The sequence below is a fragment of the Mobula birostris genome, chromosome 12, assembly GCF_030028105.1.
Source record: "Mobula birostris isolate sMobBir1 chromosome 12, sMobBir1.hap1, whole genome shotgun sequence".
NCBI classification, from domain to species: Eukaryota; Metazoa; Chordata; class Chondrichthyes; order Myliobatiformes; family Myliobatidae; genus Mobula; species Mobula birostris.
Genome location: NC_092381.1, coordinates 91,821,189 through 91,845,703, shown reverse-complemented (window position 1 = coordinate 91,845,703; position 24,515 = coordinate 91,821,189). Strand labels below are relative to the sequence as shown.

General features: G+C 42.5%; 1 protein-coding gene across 1 annotated transcript in view; it reads right to left on the bottom strand.

Annotated features, from left to right (window-relative positions):
• The window catches only part of astn1 (astrotactin 1), a 2,762,425-nt gene that overhangs the window by 187,652 nt on the left and 2,550,258 nt on the right, over window positions 1-24,515 (bottom strand). The window contains exon 18 of the mRNA XM_072274559.1: window positions 3,349-3,617. Coding sequence (XP_072130660.1) covers window positions 3,349-3,617 — 269 coding nt within the window. The remainder of the gene's footprint in view (window positions 1-3,348; window positions 3,618-24,515) is intronic.

Here is a 24,515-nt window from a genome sequence, read left to right as displayed (position 1 = left end):
GTCTCCAGTTTTGTTCATCTACCTCCAAGAAAAATGTCAATAAGACTGAAAGACTACAGAGCAAATTTACAAGGATGTTGCTGTGACTTGAGGACCTGAGTTATATGGAAAAGTTGAATAAGTTTGGACTTTATTCCCTGGAATATGGAAGATTGATGGGAGATTTGATAGAAGTATACAAAATTATGAGGGGTATAGACAGAGTAAACGCAAGCAGGCTTTTTCCAGTGAAGTTGGGGGAGACTAGAACTAGAGGTCATAGGTTAAGAGTGAAAGGTAAAATGTTTAAGAGGAATGTAAGGAGGAACATCTACACTAAGAGGGTGGTGAGAGTCTGGAATGAGCTGCCAGCATAAGTGGTGATGGTGGAGTCGATTTCAGCACTGAAGAGAAATTTGGATAGGTATATGAATGCAAGAGGTATGGAAGCCTATGGTCCAGGTGCAGGTTGATGGGACTGGGCAGATTTATGGCTTAGCACATACTAGATGGGCTACGTGGTCTGTTTTGTGCTGTAGTGTTCTACCACTCTATGTCTACATTGAACTTTGGCTGTCCTCTAGTGTTTGACATTTCTGCCCCATAGAAGAATTTTTGACTGTCTGCCCTATTGATGCTGCTCATAATTATACAAACCCCTATCAGTACTCCGTTCAGCCTCCAACACTCTAGGGAGAACAACCCAAGTTAATCCAACCTTTCCTAATATCTTGCACTCTCTGTTCCATGCAACATCCTGGTAAACCTCTTCTGCACTCTCTCCATAGACTCCACATCCTTTTCATAATGGGGCTACTGCAACTGTATGCAATAATCCAAGTGTGGTCTGACTAAAGTTTTATATAACTGGAGCATGTTTTCCTCACTATTAAACTCAATATCCCTACCAAAGAAGGCAAACTCAGAGGTCCATGGACCCTTTGTTTAATGATATAGGTCCATGGCATAAAAACGGTTGGATAACCTACACCTTATTTATTCTCCTTATCCACTTGAAAGCCACACTCAGTGAATCATGGACTGAGATACCAAGATCCCTCTGTATCTCAATGCTATTCAGGGGTCTATCGTTACTTCCTCCTTTCATTTGATCTTCCAAAATGTAACACCTCACATTATACCCAGTTAAAGTGCATCTGCCACATCTCTTCCCATATCTGTTACTGATCGAAACACTGCTGTATTATTTTATATACTTTACCCTGTTCAAAACTCCATCAATCTTGGAGTCTACCACAGACTTGCTAATCCATCTATTTTATTCCAAATCTTTGATATAATTCTCAAACAACTGAGGTCCTTTCAGACAACAACCTGTCATTTCCCTCCAGTCAGTCTAACAGTATAGTCTGTACTCTCTCTCTTCTCTATGGGCAAGCCAGTTCCTAATCCATATTTTAAAAAATTGGTTTTAAAAAAAAAATTAACACATACAGTGAAATGGACTGTATGTGATTGAAGGTCTATACCCTTCATCATGCTGAACCCATCACCTGATGCTTATTTTGAGCAGTGCCTATGCAAATGAATCTCTTAACGTAATGCTCAACTTCAACATCTGTGTTACAGTTACTCTATTGCTGAGAAAGACTTTCAAGTTAGTATTTTTTTGTGAAAACCTGACCCAGGAGAGCATTTCATATATTAATCATTGAATCCCTTATTAATATAAATCTGATCTTGTATCATCCATCAGTTATCCTCATTCATCTTCATGACCATTCTTAACTAAATATATTTCCAGCACTTTACAAGGTTGGTAATGAATTACTTTTGCTGAGAGCTTATAGCACACAATAATGAAAAAATAGCAGTGTGAGAAAATGCTTCTAGCTTGATAACAGACTACCACTTTAGTAGCATGCTCAAACAAGCCCTTGTTTTATCAACATGAATATGATGAAAACTCAAAAAGGAGGATCTGCTTGAGAGGCATAGAGATCTGAAGGTTTGAGCACTCCTCCAAGATTCCCCTTCTCAACTTTGCTCACCCAAGCCTGTTTTTACTGAGAAGTAAACAATCTTTTCATCATGGTATTCCAACCACACGAAATAGCTGAGGTTTCATGAGCAGGTTGCTCTCTTGTGATACCATCATGTGGCCTTAGGTAACAAGGCTAAATTTCATTTGTTGGGAGTTCAGTAGAAAGGAGAGTGATAAGTATCTCCCCGAGATTGCCTTGTCATCTGTCATGGCTGATCCATCCCAGACCTCCTTTTTCTCAGATCCCCATTGCCCCTAACCCCAGAATCTTTCAAAAGTTTATCAGCTTCAACTATTTCTAATGATCTAGCTTTTACAATTCTCTTGGGTAGGGAATTCTAGAGGTTCACTATCATCTGTGAAATGCAGTTTTTATGCATCTTTTACCTGAAACTATGTGCCCACATTGAGACTCTCCCACCACTGAAAACATCTTGACATCTATCCTGTCATGCACCCTTAGTATCACATACATTGCAATGAGATCACCTCACATTCTTCTAAACTGTGGGAAATACAGATCCAAACTACTTAACCTCTCTTGGGAGTAGAGCAGAAATGGATCTGTGGTGAGGTCCCATGTTGCTTTTGTACACTTTTCTTGGTGTGCAAAATTAGGAGGAACCTGAAACAGTGAAAACAGCAAGGTCGTGTTTCCCATTATAGATGATCCAAAAGGCAAGGGCATGGATTGGTAGAAATATCAGAAGGTAGATGAGGAACCAGACTCTGGGCCAGATGAGGAACCAGACAGTGCTCTGGAACTCACTGCTTGATAGGATAGTAGAGGCAAAAAGCCCACCAACCTTACATGGTATGTGTGCTTGAAGAACTTGAACTTGTTGGTCCACGGACCTGGTGTTGGAAATGCTACTTCAAGCAACACGACATGATGGGCTGAGTGTCTTCTTTCTGTCTTGTAAATTTTCTCTCATTCTAATGAGTTGGCTTTGTGCTCAGCCTGTCAATGGAAAATCTTTGATGGGAGGACAGGAGAAGGAGATAACAAGATGTAATGTCTTAAGGCAATATTTTATCCTATTCCAATCTACTCTCTGGCTTTTTAACACCAAGCTTCAATTTTATGCCTGTGTAACACTTTCCTTTAGTACTAAAGTTCCACTGTGAATTTAAAGATGCTTGCATTTGCAATTTTGGTTTTGCAGTGCTCTCATTTGATAGGTGGATTTAACTGTTTGGGTACTACACTTTTTCCAATAATTCATCTTATGATTAACTTTTGCTTTTTAAACCATTTTTACACAGTTGTGCCTCATTCAGCATGTATTTATCTATTTCTTAAAGTCTCACAACAGTGCCACGTCCTGACAGGTGAGCTGTATCCTGAAAGCTTGACAACTTACCTTTTGTGTTTCATTATCACTAAGCAGTTCATAAAGTGGTGCTGCCTTGGTGACTTCCAGCAACACAGGTTCTTCTTGCATATTCTGACCCCCTTTTGGATGACACAAGTGACAGGAAGTCGGGCAACCTCCCCTGTTTTCACAGTACATTCTCACTCCAGATGCCATGAGCTCATCACCAGAATCAAGAAGGCTACCAATGTAGGCTGGAAAAGTTAAAGATTTTGGATCCTTTTCATGCTCTTCTGACTCATCAGATGGAGAATTGCCTGTACAAATAAATAGATGATATTTTAGCACAAGGCATAAGTAGACATAATCAGCAAGTGCCTTTAGAACCCAACGAAGTGTGTAATTTATACAAGTAATAACACAGAACCAAAACAAGCTAATCATCTATTAGCCTATTATCTACACTAAACCCATTTACCCACATTAGTTTCATAGCCTTCAAAGCTCTGATGAATCACTTCAACAGGAGGGATGAAAACCTGAACAAGAATAATTAGTGACCAAATTACCACATCGCAAATTCAATTCCAAGAGTATTCAGTTCTGGTCACCACTTTATAGGAAGGATTTAGAGAGGCTGCGAAGGAGATTTACCAGGATGCTGTCTGGATTAGGGAGCATGTCTTCTGAGAAGAAGTTGATCGAGCTAGAATGTTTCACTTTGGAGTAAAAGAGGGTGAGAAGTGAATGGATAGAGGTAAATAAGATAATACACAGATCAAATGCATAGTGAGACACTATGCCCAGGACAGAAATGGCCAAACAAGAGGGCATAATTTTAATGAGATTGGAGGAATGTATAGGGGAGGGAGGGGGTAATGTCAGGGCAAGCCTTTATGCAGAGGGTGGTGAGTGCCAGGGTGGTGGTAGATGCAGATACATTAGGATGATTTGTAAAATTCTTAGATAGGCACATGGATGGTAGAATAATGGAGGGCTATGTGGGAGGGAAGGGACAGATTGACCTTAGAGTAGGTTAAAATGTTGGCACAACATTGTGGGCCGTAGGGCCTGTATTGTAGTGTTCTATGTTCTAGGAGACAAGATTGTGTCTTATATGTCAATATCCCAGCATGTAATTCTCTTATGTGTGGTGATACATCAGGGAAGAAGATTGATTTGCAAGTCTTGCAGAGATATCATAAAGTATTTTGCATTCAATGACTACTTGCCCTAATTTCAAACTCTGAGCTTCCCTATCTGCTCCACTCCCACAGTATTGCACTGGAGTGCGAGACTAGACTTTTGTGCCCAGGTTGCTGGAGAAGCCTTTGACCAAAACCCTCTTGACTCAAAAGCAAGAGTAATACTGACTTACCAAGAGCTGATGATGACACCAAAAAGGTTTTAAACATTAAATTCATATCTAACTTTCTTAGTTATCTCAACACATTGCTAGGAACCTTCAACCTCTAAAGTCAACTCCCTTGACATTGATAGATTTTCTATCCAATCATAAACACAAGTTGAACCAGAACCAAGCAAAAATATTAAGTGTTGTCCACCTTAAGACTGAAACAACAGAACCTGATGGTCAAGGAACACACACTCCATTCCCATCGTTTTCCACACTGCCCACTTGCACACGTGACTCAGCCCCATATTTCCTTTTTACAATGGTTCCCATCCACTGTTCCCTTTTAGCTGCATAGGTATGCAGATGGGCAGTGGCTGAAATGCTCCTGCAAACTTCACCTTTGTTGCTGCGCAATTGGGTTGCTGCTGTTAGCAAACTTCACGCCAAGTACCAGTGATAATAAACCTGATTCTGATGTTAATTTAAAGTGCCATGCAGTTTTCAGGCTGTGTAAAAAAATTCCTGCTCAGAACATTGGTAGGTCCGCACAGCTATGAAAAAAGTAGAGGGAACGTTAATCTCATCCTACACCCTTTATAAATTTCAACATTCAAAACACAACCACCCATGGAAGTCACGAATGAAAAAAATCAACCTGAAACAAAGCTCTATTTTCTCTTTACAGATTGCTGCTCATGTGTTTCAGTAATTTATGCTTTTATTTCAAATGTCCAGAATCAAAAGTTGTTTCAATCCTTTCAGCCACCCAAATTCTACCCATCAAGCACCTCTGACCTAATGCGCAGTTGCCTCGTTTAGCAATATAATTAGATTTAATTTCTCATTTTCAACTTCATTTCTGCAACAGTTACTGTGCATCGATTTATATTCATTAAGTTTCTCAGCACTTCTTTACTATGTAACATAAATCATTATTGCTTAGTCTAGGTCAGCCTTGGTCAGCACGAGGTAATAATACTCCCAAGGGATTAACTGAAACACCTCATTGATAAGGAGTTATCAAATAATCTAATCTCATGGTAAACTATACCTCCCATTTCTCTCTCTCTACATTGCTGAGAAATAACACTATATGATGCATTTAAAATTAGTATAGTCATAACAGACACTGAGAGAGAACAGAATCTTTGATATCGCTGCATGTGATGGTTTTGGAGTAGCTTTAAACTTCCTGCTAACTTAGAAGGATTCTCTCTGCAATAATTATATTCAAAATACTTAACTGTAAATGAATACTTCTGTCCTCTTATTTAGAACAGACTGTTATTAATCTGTCTGAAGTCTATTTTGATTTTACAAGTAGATTATTGTTTCAGTTAGTTTGACAAACCCGTCATTTTGGAAAACAATAGAACCTAATGTGAGTCAGACCATGTCCACTGACTGTAGCTGCAACTGAGTGCGCAGATACAACTTTCTTTGCACATTAAACATCGTTGACTGTTGGGTGCTTGTTATCAATTACGCTTGCTGATTTGACTCTAGCACACTACATAGACACACAGTATACTATATAATACAACTATCATATAGACAGAGTGAATTTTAAATTGTTCCTTTCAGGCCTAATGACATAATCACTGCGGAGGCTTTGTTACTCTTGTAGTATAAGGTCTTTCCTGACGGAGGCGGTGTGGGGGGGGGGGACGTGGTCAGTCTGACTGGCAGGTGACACTTGCAGCTGTGAAACAATCTCAGGTTCTGCAGCCTCCTCCATGGTGATTATAGGAGTTGACCCTGAGACTGCAGGAAGTGGCTCTGACAGCCCTGGATACCTTTCTTTTGTAACAATTGACTCTGCTTACCTCAGCTGATTGATGTGCCATCTCCAGGTGTCATCAGACCTAATATCCACTGTATAGGAGAGTGGCCCAGTTCTGTCCTTAACCTTGCCAAGTACTCACTTTTATTCACCTCTGTAGCCCCTCAGCAGGACTTCTTGTCCAGGAGTGAAATATTGTTTGAGGAGCTCTCAATTTGTCTCAGCTGTTTGTCCTGCATACTCCTGAGAGAGCTTTTGAGGAGATCCAAGAGTGAGTGCAAGAGACGATCCAGAGACAGCATAACATGTGAGTTATTTGGTTGTAGAATGTGCTGCACAGCAATATGCAAGGAGGAAATTGCCGAGATTCTGATTCAGTGTAGTGTGTCCTGCTGACATTGCTCACAGTGCATCCTTTAGACCAGGGTTTCTCAATTGGGGTTCCGTGAGAAGTTGCTAGGGGTTTCGCGAGAGATCTTGATTTAAAAAAATAGTATTTTGAACTTCACACAACGTGCTATGCTAGTGCTCACAGTGGTGGGCAGTGACTGAGCAGCCCCATTAGCAATCTCGTTAGAGGTCCAACAGCCCAGTATAGCGGTGCACAGTAGGACCGCGTTTATTCTCAGTTACTGACACAAGATAGTGGAGGCTGTTGATAACTGCTGAGCACTGTATTGCACGGAGGGGAGGGCGGTAGGCTGATGGTGAGCTCTGTATTGCACAGAGGGGAGAATGGTACGTAGCTTGGGTCAGATAGATAAGTCCTCTGGTCCTGATAGAATGCAGCCCATGTATTGAAAGAAGTGGCAGATAATTTACCAAAACCCTCTGGACTCTGGGCAGGTCCCAACAGAAGGTAGATGTCACGCCAGTGTTCGACAAAGGATGTAGGCAGAAGGAAGGTAACTATAAGCTAGTTAGTTTAATGTCTGTAGTTGGGAAAAATTCTTGAAGCTATCAATAAAGAAGAAATAGCGAGGCATCTGGAAAGAAATGGATCTATCAGGCAGGTGCAGCATGGATTCAGCAAAGGCAGGTCCTGTTTGACAAACAACTGGAGTTCTTTGAGGATATAACAAGCGCACAGAGGGGTACAGATGGACGTTATTTACTTGGATTGCCAGAAGGTGTTTGTTAAGGATAAAAGTCTTATCCACAGATAAGGATGCACAGAGTTGGACGTGATGTATTAACTTTGATAGACGATTAGTTAACCAATAGAAAGCAGAGTTGGGATACATGGGTGTTTCTTCGGCTGGTAATCAGTGATGAGCCGTGTGCTGCTGGGGTCGGTGCTGGGCCCACAACTGTTCACGATATACATTTATGACCTGGAAGAGGGAACCAAGTGTAAATTATCTAAGTTTGCTGATGACACTGATTATCAACTGGAAGGTTGATAATTGATGAGTGCTGTATTGTATGGAGAGGAGGCTGGCAAGCTGATGAGGAGCATTCTATTGCATGGAGAGAAGGCTGGTAGGCTGATGAGGAGCACAAAGTGCGTTTTCCAAGCAATGAATGGACTTGCCCAACTTGGACTTTGTCGACATCCTCTCCATCACGAATTACCTCCCTAACTTCCCCTTACACGCCGACAACTGACTTATAGGAGCGAACAACTACCAGTATAGAAGATTGGTGGGAAATTTTCATTCTAAAGATGGTCCAATATAGCGATTTTTGAAGCGGTGGTCTGAGATGGAAGAGGAGTATTCTAAGCCTAGAATTGCGGACAGTTCTGGTAAAATTAATGATGAAGAATTACAACCTTCTGAGTCATTTCACTGCACTGGAGCAACAACGGATTCAAAAGGCCTGTCTTTTTGTTAAGATATGGTACCGGCTGATCACTTTAGCCCCATGCATTGCTTATGTCTTCAAGACCCAGAAGAGGCTGGTGGACTTCTTCTGCGGCAACAGGAAACACTGGGTCTCCGCTGTGGTCCTGAGTCTTCCAATCACGGAGGGCAGTCAGTCATTGGTCTGTGTGCGCATTCAACTGCCAGCTCTCCACCTCAGGACCCTGCAGAGATACCTGTACAGTGACTAACCTCGGAGAAGGCATGCGCTGGTGTTGCACTTTCTCCGCCAGGGACACTGCCTGCAGGAGGGGATGTGGCTTCTAGCGGACAGCATCAGCCGCTGCTGCTTTGAGGGAGCTACCTTGCTTTTACCAAGAGCTGGTGAGGGTATAGGGTCTAGTCTCATTCTGAAAGGGTGCTTCTGCGCCGGTGGGGGACAGTGTGCTAGCTGCAAGGCGGACTGGTTCCTATCCTATTATGGTGGGTGCTGAGGGGGCTTGGGGAAGTGGAGAGTTTCTGGCTGCACCACCATCTGATGTGCTGCAAGTGCTCGTTGGATGCAGGCCCCGTGATACTATGCAGGAGAGGGTCCCGGATAGCATGAGCCATCTCGCAAGGATGCCCACCGTGTCCTTCCGTGACGCTCCAAAGCATTTCTTGCTTTTGCACACCCTTCATTTCCTTGCCTTCGTTGCCAACCGGACTCGCCTTGGCAATCTGTTGTACCATCTAGCAGTGGGGAAGGTCCCCACTGGAAATTTCTTCATGCAGAGGCCCTTCCCCAGTACACTGGGGGCCTGGGGCAGAAGGTATTGCACAGGGCAGTACCATACATCAGGTTTTAAAAGCAGGCTCACTGACACCCTATCCACCTGTCCATTCTGTGGCCAGGAGGCAGTGCACTACGTTTTTATGGAGTGTGAGAGGTTGCAGCCCCTGTTTGAGTATCTGAAGGGACTGCTGCTCAGGTTGTTTGCACCTCAGCCCCGCACTCCTTATATACGGGCACCCAGTACGGAAGGGTGCGGGTTGCGAGGAGGATTTACTGGTGGGCTTGCTTCTCTGCCTGGCCAAGATGGTCTAGCTGATCGAAAGTCAAGGTCAACACCCCCGCCCCCCCCGTCTTTCCAAGGATACGTTTGTGCCCAGCTGTCCTTGGAGAGGGAGCATGCGGTCACGATGGGTAGAGTGGGGGGTTTCTGGGAGTGGTGGGGCTTCCAGGGAATTGACTTTTGTAGATTGAAAATGGACACCAGTGGTTGATGATCTGTAATGAACAAAAACCTTGTCCCACACCTCTCTGTCAATCTGTGTGTAATTTTTCCTGCAGCAGTAAGGGAATATGATGCAAAGTCAATAGGTCATTCATTTCCATCACCTATAAGAGGTTTGCACCTATACCTGTTGTGCCGAAAGTTAAGGGCTGTTCGCAGTTCCGATAGAAATAAACCTTTCACAAGCATTGCTGCACACAACACACGTTATTGCTAAGGTACAACAGGTGGTACTGAGCTCACAAGCTCACCTGAGCCTGTTTAACTGCATTACCCGGTTCCATTTGGTCCACAGTGTCAGTCGCATTCTAACTTGTGGTGAGACCAAATCCAAGAGACCTCACCAACTTTTTATACCCCAGTCTCATTCTTTTATACCCTGGTCACTTCTCTCCACCCTTACCTGGGTCGATCCTTTGTCCAGGTTGACCCATCATGTAACTGTTGGGTACTAGCCTACAAAGCACCCAGGACATCTTCAGGGAGCGGAGTCTCAGAAAGGCAGCATCCATTATTAAGGACCTCCAGCACCCAAGGCATGCCCTTTTCTCACTGTTACCATCAGGAAGGAGATACAGAAGCCTGAAGGCACACACTCAGCAATTCAGGAACAGCTTCTTCCCCTCTGGCATCTGATTCCAAAATGGACATTGAAGTTTTTGACACTACCTCACTTTTTTTTAATATACAGTATTTCTGTTTTTTGCACATTTTAAAAAAATCTATTCAATATACATAATTCATTTACTTGTTTTTTATTTTTTTTTCTTCTTTTCTGCTAGATTATGTATTGCATTGAACTGCTGCTGCTAAATTAACAAATTTCACATCACATGCCGGTGATAATAAACCAGATTCTGATTCTGACTATTGCCTTGGGCACTACAGGCTCAGGTCTGTAGAGACAACACCTTGGTCACCTAGCACCCAGGCCACCCTTCCCCCGCACATCACACATCTGATCCCAGCAATTATTCCGTGCACTGTCTGGATGACATTTTAGGATTCTTACAACAATACGAGGCATCACAGGCAAACTACACCGGATGATGTGGATCATAACGTGTGAGTACAGTGTCTGATGTCACCATTCCCTTTACCTTTTGGAAAGCCATTTCTTCCTGATCTGTAGTAATGAGTTCAAGGGTGGAGCACAGCAGCCAGGTTCAGCAGGAACTTGTTACAGTAATTCACATTCCCAAAAAGGACCGGACCTGTGACAATCCTTTGGCCTTGGGGCATCCACCACTGCTTGAATTTTCTCAGCAAATCTTCGTAATCCTTGTGGATCAGTGATGTGACCACACTTAAGTGATGCTTGGTTTAAAGAATTCACACTTGTTGCGTTGTGCTCTAAGCGCTGTGCTTTCATCTTTTTAACACTATTTGGAGATCTTCACTAGTAACAATGACATCATCCAGGTAACACTGAATGCCTGGCCAGCCTTACTTCACCCGGCCCATAGCTTTCTGTCAGAAAGCAGGTACAGATGCTACTCCAAAAATAAGCCCATTAGAGTGATAAAGCCCTTTGTTGGTGTTTATGGTGAAAAACAACTCTTCTTCTATCTCCATCTGAAGGTAGGCTGCAAATAAGTCCACTTTGCTGAAGTCTTTTCCTCCAGAATCGTTTGCAAATATATGCTATATCCTGGGCAGGGGGCATTGATCCACTTTCAGTACTGTGTTGATGGTGACCTTAAAATCATAGATCCTGACACACCCATTCTTCTTTTCTACTGAGACCACTGGCATTGCTTATGGTTCAATAATAGTTGCTTATTATCCACTCAACCTTGGAAAGAATTCCTTCGGCCTCTATGAGATCTAGCTTACTGGCTACTTTATCGCAGATGGTATGAAGAACTGGGTGAGCTTTGTAAAACTTGGGTGTGAAATTTTCATGTAACACTACTTTATTCTTGATATGCTTGAGTTTCCCAATGTTATTCTTGAACACTGCTGTGGCATCATCCAGCACCTTTCCTAATTTGCTTTCAGTTATCTCTATTGCAAGGGATGTGGTATACAAATGGAAGAGGAATCTCCAGTCAAGTTGAGGTGTTTCATCCAATCATGGACCCATAATGCTATTTTTGCCACATACAAGCCCAATGGGGGTTGTTGGTTATTGTATTTCACTGTTAAAAATGTCATTCCCACAAGAGTTATCTTTTCTCCAGTATAAGTTATTAGTTGGCTATCTGTAGGCTTCAGTTCACTATCTTTGAAATGCCATTCGTTCTGATTTTGTGGAATGATTAAAACAGCCAAGCCAGTGTCCAATTCAATTTTAATTAAATTGCTTTTCAATTCTGATGTGAGCCATATTGCTTGTCTCTTTCTTATTAGTTTTCACCTTGTAAATCTTAAAATTTCTCAGCCGTGTCACTCTCATCACTATCAGATTTTTCATCAACGGCAAGTAGATTAGTGTTCTTTTAGAAACTGCAACTTGACTTTTTATCCTTATCTCTTCCCTGTGCAGTCCATTTATTTTTGTCTGTCTGACATGCTCTTTGTACTGTATGTGTTCTACTTTGTTGCATTTTCTGCGAGTTTTGACTTTAAACCCGGCATCGGTCCGGTGTATGTGAGCCCCCGCCACACCTGTAACACGATTTGTTTGGCCAGGCAGGTTTCTGTTTAGATGTTGTAATTTCATGCTCACAGTCATTTCTGACTGCAACTCCATGTGTCCCTGGGCGCTGTTTCCATTGATACAGCAATTTCAACTGCTCTTTCAAATGTGAGTTGTACTTTAGTTAGGGGCCATTTTTGAATGTTTTCTTGTAAGATTCCACAAACTAAGTGATTACTCAGTGCATCATTAAGCCCATCAGTGAACTCAGACAGTTTCTTCAATGGATAACAGGAGGGATAGCAATGTAGGTCCATGATTGGCTGAGACATCTATAACTTGACTGGAGATCCATCCATTATTTGCATGCCTCATTCCTGCAATAGAGTTAACTGAAAACAAATTAAGGAGTCTGAATTGGACAATCCAAACCAGCTGTGCATAAAAAGAGCTACTTCTCAATCAGGGTGGTGATCGAGATTTCAAAGGCAGAATTTTGCAGCAGTTTCTCAGAGCAAAGGAGAAACCAGTCAGGAAGAGGCATTACATAGAAAGAGCTACCTTCCAGTCAGGTCCATGTTCAAGATTTAAAAATCAGAGCTTCAGGCCAGTTATCTCTGAGTTGGACAATCTACACCAGGGTTGCGTGAAAAGAGCTACTCTTTAATCAGGGTGGCGATTGAAATTTCAAAGGCAGAGTTTTGCAGCAGTTTCTCTGAGTTTAGGAGCAACTGATCAACAAGAGGCATTCATTAGAAAGGAGGAGTACAGTTAATGCAAGTGCAACCATTCTTGTGCAGTATGCCAGTCTTTAGAGTGGCTTTGGCTCATCAGGCTTGGGTGAGGTAGATTGTCTTATAAGTTACTCTCTCTGTGTTCTTATTTGTTCATCCATCAACTATCAGTGCATAGTAAAGTGACAATGGCTCCAGGGGCAGTGTTTTGAACTGCGTGTGGGATGTGGCAAGTCTGGGATATCTCCAATCTCCCAGATGAACATATCTGCACCAGGTGTACTGAGTTACATGTTTCCAGAGAACATATTAAGGAACTGGAGCTGCAGATCAATGACCTTCAACTCATATGGGAAGATGAGGAGGTGATAGACAGGAGTTACAGGAAGAGAGTTACCCCTAGGTTACAGGAGACGGGTAACAAGGTGACTGTCAGGAGAAGCAGGGGAACATATACAGCAAGTGCAGAATACACCTGTGGCCATTCGCTCAATAATAAGTATATAAGTTTAGATACTATTGAGTGGGTGGCCTCCCAAGGGAGAAGCCACAGCAAATGGGTCTCTGGCACTGAGTCTGGTGCTGTGGCTCAGAAGAGCAGAGGACTGCAGTGTTGATAGGAGATTCTTTAGTCAGAGGGACAGATGTAGAGACATGCGGATGGTATGTTGCCTCCCTGGTGCCAGGATCAGGGATAACTCGGATCGTGTCCTTGGTATTCTCAAAGGTGAGGGTGAGCAGCCAGAAATCTTGGTAAATATTGGCATCAATGACATTGGTAGACAAGGAGAGGAGGTTCTGGAGAGAGATTTTAGGGAGCTATGTAGAAATCTGAAAACAGGACCTCCAGGGTAGTAACCTCTGGATTGCTGCCTATGCCACGTGCCAATGAGGGGCAGGGGTTTAGATTTATGGATCATTGGGATCTCTTCGGGGGAAGGTTCACCCTATACAAAAGGGATGGGTTACACCTGAACCCAAGGTGGTCCAATATCCTTATGGGCAGTTGTTCAGATCGGTTTATACTAATTTGTCAGGGAGATGGGAACTAGAGCAATAGTGCTGAATGTGAGATAGTTGGGGTGCAAACACAGGCAATGTATAGTGAGACTCCTAGCAAGGAGAGGCTAATGATAGGGAAAAACTGCAGTCAATAGGATGAGTTGCAACATAACAGGCAGTCAAAATCGAGAAGGGTGAACACAAGACTAAATGCGCGCAGTATACGGAACAAGGTCAACAAACTTGTAGCACAGTTACAGATTGGCAAGTATGATGTTGTAGACATCACTGAATCATGGCTGAAGGAAGATTATTGTTGGGAGCTTGACGTCCAAGGATACACATTGTATCAAAAGGATAGGCAGGAAGGCAGAGGGGGGTGATATGGCTCTGTTGGTAAAAAATGAAATTAAATCATTTGAAAGAAGTGACAAAGGATCAGAAAGTGTTGAATCATTGTAGATAGAGCCAAGGAACTGCAAGGGTAAAAAGACCCTGATGGGAATTGTATACAGAGCCACAAACAGTAGTAAGGATGTGATCTACAAGTTACAATGGAAGATAGAAAATGCAAGCCAAAAGGGCAAAGTTACAATAGTAATGGGGGACACTGTGCAGGTTGACTCTGTGGTTGAGAAGGCAAACAGTGCATTGGCCTTCATCAATCGTGGGATTGAGTTTAAGAGCTGAGAAGTAATGTTACAGCTATATAGGACTCTGGTCAGACCACACTTCGAGTACTGTGCTCAGTTCTGGTGACCTCACTACAGGAACGATGTGGAAACTATAGAAAGGGTGCAGGGGAAATTAACAAGAATCTTGCCTGGAAAGGGAGCATGCCTTATGTGAGTAGGTTGAGTGAACTTGGCCTTTTCTCCTTGGAGTGACGGAGGATGAGAGGCAACCTGATAGAGGTGTATAAGATGATGAGAGGGATTGATCATGTGGATAGGCAAAGGTTTTTCCCCAGGGCTAAAATAGCTAACACGAGAGGGCACAGCTTTAATGGCTTGGAAAAAAGTACAGAGGAGATGTCGAGGGAAAGCTTTTTTACGCAGAGAGTGGTGAATGTGTGGAATAGGCTGCTGACAATGGTGATGGAGGCAGATATGATAGGGTCTTTTAAGAGACTCCTGGATAGGTACATGGAGCTTAAAAAAACTGGAGGGCTGTGGGTAACCCTAGGTAATTTCTAAAGTAAGTACATGCTCATCACAGCATTGTGGACTGAAGGGCATGTATTGTGTTGTAGGTTTTCTATGTTTCAATATACAGGTAGATTGGGAAAATCAGATTGTTGCAGGATTCCAAGAGGGGTAATTTCTAGAAACCGTATGAGATGTCTTTTTAGAGCAGCTCAAGATTGAGCCCACTGGGGGATCAGCTTTTCTGGATTGGGTGTTGTGCAGTTAACCAGAATTGATTAGAGAACTTAAGGTAAAAAAAAAAAATCCATGGGCAAAGTGATCATAATATGATAGACTTCATCCTGAAATTGAGAAGGAAAAGCTAAAGTCAGATGTATCAGTATCACAGTGGAATAAAGGAAATTACAGAGGTATGAGAGAGGAGTTGGCTGGAATTGATTGGAAAAGAGCACTGGCATGGATGATGACAGAGCAGCAACAGCTGGAAGCAATTTGGAAGGCACAGAATATATACCTCCCAAAGAGGAATAAGCATTCCAGAGGCAAGATGACACAGCCATGGATAACAGGAGAAGTCAAAGCCCACATAAAAGCCAAAGAGAAGGCATATAATAGAATAAAAAATAGTGAGAAGTTAGAGTATTGGGAAGCTTTTAAATACCAACAGAAGGCAACTAAAAGACATTATTAAGAAGGTAAAGATGGAATGTGAAAATAAGCTCGCCTTATTGAAGAGGACACCAAAAGTTTATTTAGGTACAGAAAGTGTAAAAAAGAGGTGAGAGTGGATATTAGACCACAGGAAAAGCAGGCTGCAGAGGTAGTAATGGGCAAACCGAATGAGTATTTTGCATCAGTCTTCACTATGAAAGACACTAGCAGTATGGTTGAAGTTCAAGGTGTCAGGGGTCATGACATGTGTGAAGTTACCATTACTAGGGAGAAGGTTCTTGGGAAACTGAAAGGTCTGAAGGTAGATAAGTCATGTGAACCAGATGGTGTACACAGGGTGCCAAAAGAAGTGGCTGAAGAGATTGTGTAGGCATTAATAATGATCTTTCAAGAATCACTAGATTCTGGAATGGTTCTGGAAGACTGAAAAATTACAAATATCACTCCACTCTTCAAGGAGGGAGTGAGGCAGAAGAAAGGAAATTATAGGTAGTTAGTTTGACCCCAGTGGTTGGGAAGACGTTGGAGTCGATTACTAAAGATGGGGTCTCAGGGTACTTGAAGGAACATGATAAAATAGATCATAGTTAGCATAGTTTACACAAGGGAAGATCTTACTTTACAAATCTATTGGAATTCTATGAAGAAATAACAAGCAGAATAGACAAGGGAGAATTAGTTGATGTGTCATTGGATTTTCAGAAGATATTTGACAAGATGCCACACATGAGGCTGCTTAACAAGCTACGAGCCCATGATAGTACAGGAAAGATTGTAGAATGAACAAAAAAGTAGCTGATTGGCAGGAGGCAAAGTGTGGGAATGAAGGAAGCCTTTTCTGGTGGGATGCTGGTAACTAGTTGTCTTCCACGGGGGTCTGTGTGGGGACAGGTAGTTGTGGAGACCATCTTTATGTATAATTAAGGCAGAGGTTGATAGATTCTTGATTGATCTAGGCAGGAAGGGATATGGGGGAAAGACAGGAGATTGAGGCTGAGAGGAAAATTGGATCAGCCATGATGAAATGGTGGAACACACTCAATGGGCCAAATGGCTTAATTCTGCTCTTGGAGCGTATGGTCCTATAGCTTAAAGTTTTCTGCAATAAACAATGGTCTTGGTTCTAAATGTTTCTGCATTATGTGCACAATATCAGCATAGCTCATTTTGGCAGGTTTGGTCGGAGCAGTTAAAGTTCTAAACTAACAGTGTGCTTTTCCACCCACTGTACTCAGCAACACTGGCATTTGTTTTTCATCAGCTATTTCACTTGCTTCAAAATACTACTGAATTTGTTCAGTATACATCATCCCATTTTCTGTTGTTCAATTGAACATCTCTATCTTTCTGACATAGCCAACTATTTTTATTTATTATTGCTCAGTACTCACAGTTATAAATCCATGGCCGTACTTGTTGCTTGTTAGTTTCATTTTTTTTTTGTGCTATTTCTTTTAACTTGAATGTCTCTCTCCCTCCCAAAGAAAAATGTGCTGTGCTTCCACTGGTAGGTAGCCATCTCAGGTTTGTTTAAAACGTCAACTGTTAGGTTTTGTGTCTCCTAAAAATAACTGAATGAAAAATACAGGAGTCGGATTTGCCCACTTAGCTTTTTTCCCTTTTTTTCAGTAAGACACTCACATATGCCATTGTAAAATTGTGACCTTTTTTAAGTTATTAAAGCTTCCAGCCTTTCATTTATAATGTAGCGAAACAAAACTGTGAATTGGAATGTTAAAACAGCTGATTATCTCCAGAAATCAAGTCATATTTTGCCGATAATCTGTAAAGTGTGGTGAAAGGATATGAAATTCTAAACTCTAGGAATCTGGTCACATCAATAGTGCCCAAGTGGATTAGTTTAATGATGAGGATGAGTCAGTCATTAACTGCACCACTTCTGCAGTTTTTGCTTCATCAACATGCTTACTGTTGTGGGGGTAGCAATGCTATCCTGTAACAACCCAGAGCTACAGAAACATCAGTAGAAGCTCTGAAGACCTCACCCCTGGGAGATCAAAAATCTTCACCTAGAAGATGTAAGACAGGCTATACCTGGGGATAATTTGAAAGACTGGCCCAGTACAGAGGACTCTGATGAGCTGCTTTCGGCAGCCTATACCCCTGTCGGACTGATGGGGTTAAGAAGAACAAGCTTACTGTGGGCTATTCAAATTACTTTTCCAAAAAAAAACATTGAGTCAACGGAATTCTAAATTTATCATGTCCCAGGAAATTTCAGAACAAAAAGTCTGAATGCTTTATCTAAGTTTCTCAAGACTTTCTCGGATGGACTGTAATTGACAGTAACACCATTCAAGGGTTGATACAAAGAAAATGGTTCACTCTTCCAGTCTGGTTCAGGGTCAAGCTGTGCACCAGAGGGAGAAAGGAAATCTGCCAGGACCACCATAAGGATGCTTGTTAAGTGGTCTACTGCTGTTGTATCCTTCAGCTGTGAGAATCTCCACTTATTAGAATGACACAAGGATCATTTTTAAAAAATATTAATCAGTCTATAACAGTATTTAAGCATCGAAAATAAACAAAAGCCATGTCTTTGTATAGGGTATTTCCCACTTGCTCTGAAACGTACAGCTGAGATTTCGAGAGTTATTTAAAATAAGAAAATTTCAAAATGTATATTTGTATATTTCATAGCAGCTGTCTGTCTTTTATAGCGAGTCTTGGACCCTTTGCCGGAAACGATCAAAGCTGCCAAAAAATATACTACCAGTATTTTCTGTCCTGATAATGGCTCCCCAGTAACTTTAAGAGATTCCTCTGTGCTGGCTTCAGTTGGACACCATTTGCTAGTTTGCAAAGTATTTCCACTTTTTTCTAAGCGGGCTATAATTTTACAATGGCATCTGCCAGAAATGTGACTTGACTTAGAACAAACTCCTTAAGGCAAGATAATTTAATCTGCCCCACCTCAAATCAAATCTTACAGTACAGTCTCTTAAGTAAAAAAGCAGGCACTTGAATACAAGCCCATTGGCATCTTATGAAACATCTGGGTCTTCAGTTGGTGAAAGCAAAAGGAAGTAAAATTCACAAAAAAAAAATTGAGCTCAGTCAATGATATTTGAGGGAATGTATGCTGCAATAAGCTGTAATTAGAAAGAGAATTCCCTAACCCTATGTGCCAAAACGATGCTTCTGCCTAATCTCTAAAGCAGCTTCCAAAGATAAGAGTAATCTTCAATTGATACAATCTCCAAAGCAGTTTTTGTTTGAAAGAAATGGATAAATTCATGAGCATAGGTGATGGGGCCAGCATTTATTACCCATCATTTTGTGCTGGCCTCAGCAAACGAGAATCAGCTTACCCCAAGGCCTTTCAAATCATTGTTGGAGATTTCAATCAGGACTGTTTGAAGAACTCTCTGCCCAATTATCATCAACATATCACCTGCAGCACTAGGGCTCCCAAAGCACTTGACTACTGTTAACTACAATTATAGGAATACCTTCTGTTCCATGCCTAAATTGCATTTCAGGAAATCTGATCACTTGGCCGTCCGCCTACCTGCATACCTGCAGAGGCTAAAGATCATGGCTCCAGAGATAAGGGCAACAAAGGGGTGGTTGTGGGAGGCAGGAGAAGCTACAGGATGGTCTTGGGTCAGCGGACTGGACCATATTCAAGGACTCATCAGAGGATCTGAACGAATACACCACAGTTGGCAAGGATGTTATAAAAAATGTCCGAGATGAGTATACCACAACCAAGTCATTCAGAGTCTTCCCCAACCAGAAGCCCTGGATAAACCATGAAATCCACAATCTACTGAGGTCCAGGTAAGAGGCATTCAGGTCTGGCGACCGAGTAAAATGCAAGAGGTTCAGAAATGATCTCTGGAAACCATCTCACATAGAAAGTAGCAATTTCAGACCAAATCTGAGTCACTGAAGGATGCTCAACAGCAGGGCTTGAAATGCTATCACCTCCTTTAAAGTGAAACTAAGTGACATAGGTCACAACAAGGCTTCATCCCCAGATGAGCTCATTGCCTTTTATGGTCACTTTTCAAAACAGGGAGGAACCTTCACCAACTCCCACAACCCCAATAACCCTGTGATTTCAGTCTCTGAAGCTGATGTGAGAGCATCCTTCAGGAGGGTGAACCCACAGAAAACATTCGGTACAGATGGGGTACCTGGCTGAGTACTAAAGACCTGTGCTGATGTGCTGATCAACTGATTGGTCTGTTCACTGATATCTTTAACCTCTTTATTTGGCAGTCTGAGGTACCCACCTGTTTCAAGCAGGTTTCATTTATACTGGTGCCTAAGAAGAACGTGCTAACCTGCTTCAATGACTATTGTCCAGTAACACTTACATCCACTGTAATGAAGTGCTTTGAGAGTTTGGTGATGAGGCAAATCAACTCCTGTCTGAGAAGCAACTAGGATCTGCTCTCAACTTGCCTATCATCATAACAGGTCTTCAGCAAATGCCATTTCATTGACTCTTCACTCAATCCTGAAACATCTGGACAGCGAAGATACATACATCAATACGCTCTTTACTGACTGCAGCTTGGCATTCAATATGATCATCTCCTCCAAACTAATCAAAAAGCTTAAAGACGTTGGCCTCAATATGCCCTTGTGAAACTGGATTCTCAATATTTTCACTTGCAAACCCCAGTCAGCTTGAATTGGCAACAACATCTCATCCACAATCTCCCTCAGCATACGTGCACCACAAGGTTGTGCGCTTAGCCCTCTACTCTACTCACTTTATATGTGTAACTGTGGGGCTAAGCACAGCTCCAATGCCATATTTAAGTTTGCCAATGACACCACTGCCATTGGCTGAATCAATGGTGGCGACACAGCAACCACCTCTCACTCAATGTCAGCAAAACCAGGAAGGTGACTATTGACTTCAGGAGGAGGAAACCAGAGATCAATAAACCAGTCATCACTGGGGGATCAGCGATGGAGAGGGTCAGCAATGTTAAATTCCTTGGTGTTAACATCTATTTCTATTTTTCCCAAAGGCAGATGAACAAAATCTGGGAATTCTGGCAAGCTCAAGGCTCAGCACTTCACCTTTTAACAAAATGTTTTGCAGCCTTCCAGATTCAACACCCAACAATGTTAGATTACCAGTATTTCCAGCATTTTCATTCCAGAATTTGAGCATTCACAAATTTTTATCCAGCAATTTCGGAGAATTAGCCTAAACATCATCCAGTTGGACATTATGATCCTTTATGTCCTCTTACTCCCCTCTCTTTCTCCACACTATTACTCATATGGAATTTAATCCTTCCTGCTGTCCAGTCTTAAGCAGACCTCCACCCTTTCACCAAGCAGCCCCCTTCTACTATAGAACTTCATCTACATCCCAAAACTTGTTCCCAGTTTTAAAGCAAATGTCAAACTAAAACATTAATTATTATCCTCTCCATGACCTGCTGCTCCTCCAGTTTTATTCCAGAAATTAAAAATGCTGGTTATTAATTCAGGACCAAGATAAAACAAAACAATGGAACATGGAATCCACACAGACATGCAAATTATAAGAGGAAAAGGGAACTAAGCACACTTTTATCAATACATGAATGATAACATCATATATTTGGATTCATAAGCATATAAACAAGATCTAATGTGATAGCAATCAATTTGTGGTTTCCTCAACCTCATATTTGGTGATATATTGGGGCAGAGAAAAATTATCCTGAATAAGTGAACTCACCTATCCTTGCCTCTGGGTAGGATAGTTTTCACTGAAGTTTACATTTCTACAACTAAAGGTGTAGAGTCAGACAGTGTGTGACGAGAATACACATAGAATTAAGATGTTTGCTGACCTGGGTTAGCATCAGTGACATCAGCAGTTGGTCTGCCACCTGTCCTCAGGGGAAGGAGAGATAAGGAACAATGGAGCAGCGTCTGGAGATGTGTAATGAAGGGATGGGAGAGAGAGCTGTCTGGAGCGGCTCCCCCTTTGAACCCTGAACTGTTTGAAGTGATGAACAGGCGATCTGGAGATGTGTCATGAAGGGACGGGTGAGAGAGCTGTCTGGAGCGGCTCCCCCTTTGAACCCTGAACTGTTTGAAGTGATGGACAGGCGATACCCCAGCAGGGGGATAAAAAGGGACAGGTTCGCTAAGGCGGGACACACAACACCCGAAGTAACGAGACCCTGGAAGCGGTGTGCCTCTCACGAGTCGGTGGGAAGTACCGACAACGCACAGGGTGGAAAGGTACGATCAGCGGGAACCCGGTGTGTGTCCGCCCTTGCTTGGGTGCCGAGTTCACTGCAGAGGATCGACCGCATCTGGAGGAGGGGTCACAGTTGGTGACCTCAGGTGACATCACCAAGGAACTGCCCAAAAGCTGCTTGTGAGCCATATCGCCGGTCTGTGAGTGGAAGCCGTGTCTGAATGATCGGTCGTTCCCGTTCTCTCTCTCTCTCCCCCCACATTGTCCATCGCCATGGCAACGATTACTGCGAACTGAACTAAATTGGACTGAACTTTTGTGTCACTTTGAAATTTGGTCATTTACCCCTAGACAGCGATAGAGCTTGATTGATGCTGTTATCTTAATTCTGTGCACATGTGTTTATCATTGCTGAACTGTTGCATTTATTATCCTTTCGATTACTGTGTTGCTTGTTTCTTTAATAAAACTTTCTTAGTAATCCAGACTCCAACTGAGTGATCCATTTCTGCTGGTTTGGCAACCCAGTTACGGGGTACGTAACAAGTGAGACAACAAAACTTGGGTAGAATTCTTTTTGCATAACCTCAGAACTCAGTAACCACTGACAATTTGGTTTCAAGTTAGATCAACAGAGAATTGCAAAATAAATTCCGCTTGGTTTGGAATTCAACGGGAGCTGTGACATGAGAGAAAGATGCAATAGAACAGCGTGACATCAAATAATCACCACATTCAAGTAAAAAAGTAGAATTGCAGAATGTTCTTCTGATGAATGGCAACAGTCCAATGTGATATAAATGTTTTTTTTTACTCTGAAGGACCATTTGCAACACAACTTGCTGTTTACTCAGCAACACCGTGATAAAATATGCCTCACATGTTATTATTAATATATGGTTGGACCTCTCCATGAAGTCAGTTGTTAAACTGTATAATGAGGTGCTGTGGAAGTTGGTGTTGATTGGTTTTAACATATAAATCTATAGAAGAGCAATGAGCCTTGTTAAAACTGCTGAACCTAATTACTGAGACTGTGAACGTGCCTTCATAGACAGATTCTGCCAACAAAAGCTACAGTATAATATGAATTCTACCTCATAAACACAAGAGATTCTGCAGATACTGAAGATCCAAAGTAGCACACACAAAGTGCTAGAGGAACCCAGCAGGTCAGAAAGCATTTCTGAAGAATAAAGACTTGATGTTTTGGGCCAATACCTATCATCAGGACTGGAAAGGACGGGGAAAGAAGCCAGAATAAGAAGGTGGAGGGGGAGGAGAAGGAGTACGCTGGAAGGTGGATCGGTGAAGCCAGGCGAAGGGGACGATAGTTGAGATGGGGGCGTGGGTTATGAACTGAGAAGCTGGGAGCTGATAGGTGGGAACGGTATTGGGCTGAAGAAGAAGAAAAAGATAGGAGGGGAGAGTGTACTATACAAGAAAGGGAGTGAAGAACGACACCAGACAGAGGTGATAGACAGGTGAAGAGAAGAGATGGCATAAGGGGGAGGAGAATAGGGAACTGGAAAAGAGAGGATGAAGAGGAGGGAGAAAATACCGCAAATTGGAAAACCGATGTTCATGCCACTAGGTTGGAGGCGAACAAACGGAAAATCAGGTGTTGCTCCTCTAACCTGTGAGTGGCCTCATCTTGCCAATAGAGGAGGCCATGATCGAAATGTCAGAATGGGAATTGGGATTGGAATTAAAATGGTTGGCCACTGGAAAACCTGCCTGTTGCAGATGGAGCAGATGTGCTTGACAAAGCAGTCCCACCCCATCTAAACCAGGTCTCGCCAATGTAGAGGAAGCCACACTAGGAACAATGGATACAGTAAATGCCCCTGGCAGGTTTGTGGGTGAAGTGTTACCTCACCTGGAAGGACTCGTTGGGGCTCTGAATGGAGGTGAGGGAGGAGATGAATAGGCAGGTTTAGCACTTGTTCTGCTTGCAGGGATAAATGCCTGGAGGGAGATCAGTGGTGAGGGATGAATGGACAAGGGAATCGCAGAAAGAGCAATTCCTGTGGAAAGTGAACAGTTGGGGGTGGGTGTAGATAGAGATGTCTTTGGTGACGGAATCCTGATGAAGATGACGGAAATTGAGCAGAATGATGTTCTGGATGTGGATGCTCATCAGGTGGTAGGTGAGGACAAGAGAAACTCTATCTTTATTAAGGCAGTCAGAAGGTGGGGTGGGGCTGGATGTCCAGGAAATAGAGGAGATGCGGGTGAAGGCAGCATCAATGATAGAGGAAGGGAAATTGCATTTTTGAAGAGGGCAGACATGCCTGATATTCTGGAAAGGAAAGCTTCATCCTGGGAATAGGTGAAGAGGAAGTGGATGATCTATCTTCCCCCTCACCTCACTTCACCTATCACCTTACAGCTTATACTCCTTCCCCATATTCCTATCAGAATCAGCTTTAATATCAGTGGCGTACGTTGTGGAATTTGTTGTTCTGAGCAGTACATTGCAATACATAACAACAAACTATACATTACTATAAATATATATATTTATATATATTTAGGACTAAAGGACACAGTCCCAGAATGGAGGGGCGTCCTTTTAGAACAGAGATGAAGAATAATTTCTTCAGCCAGATAGTGGTGAATCTGGGAACTTGTTGCCACAGGCGGCTGCGGAGGCCTTGTCTTTATGT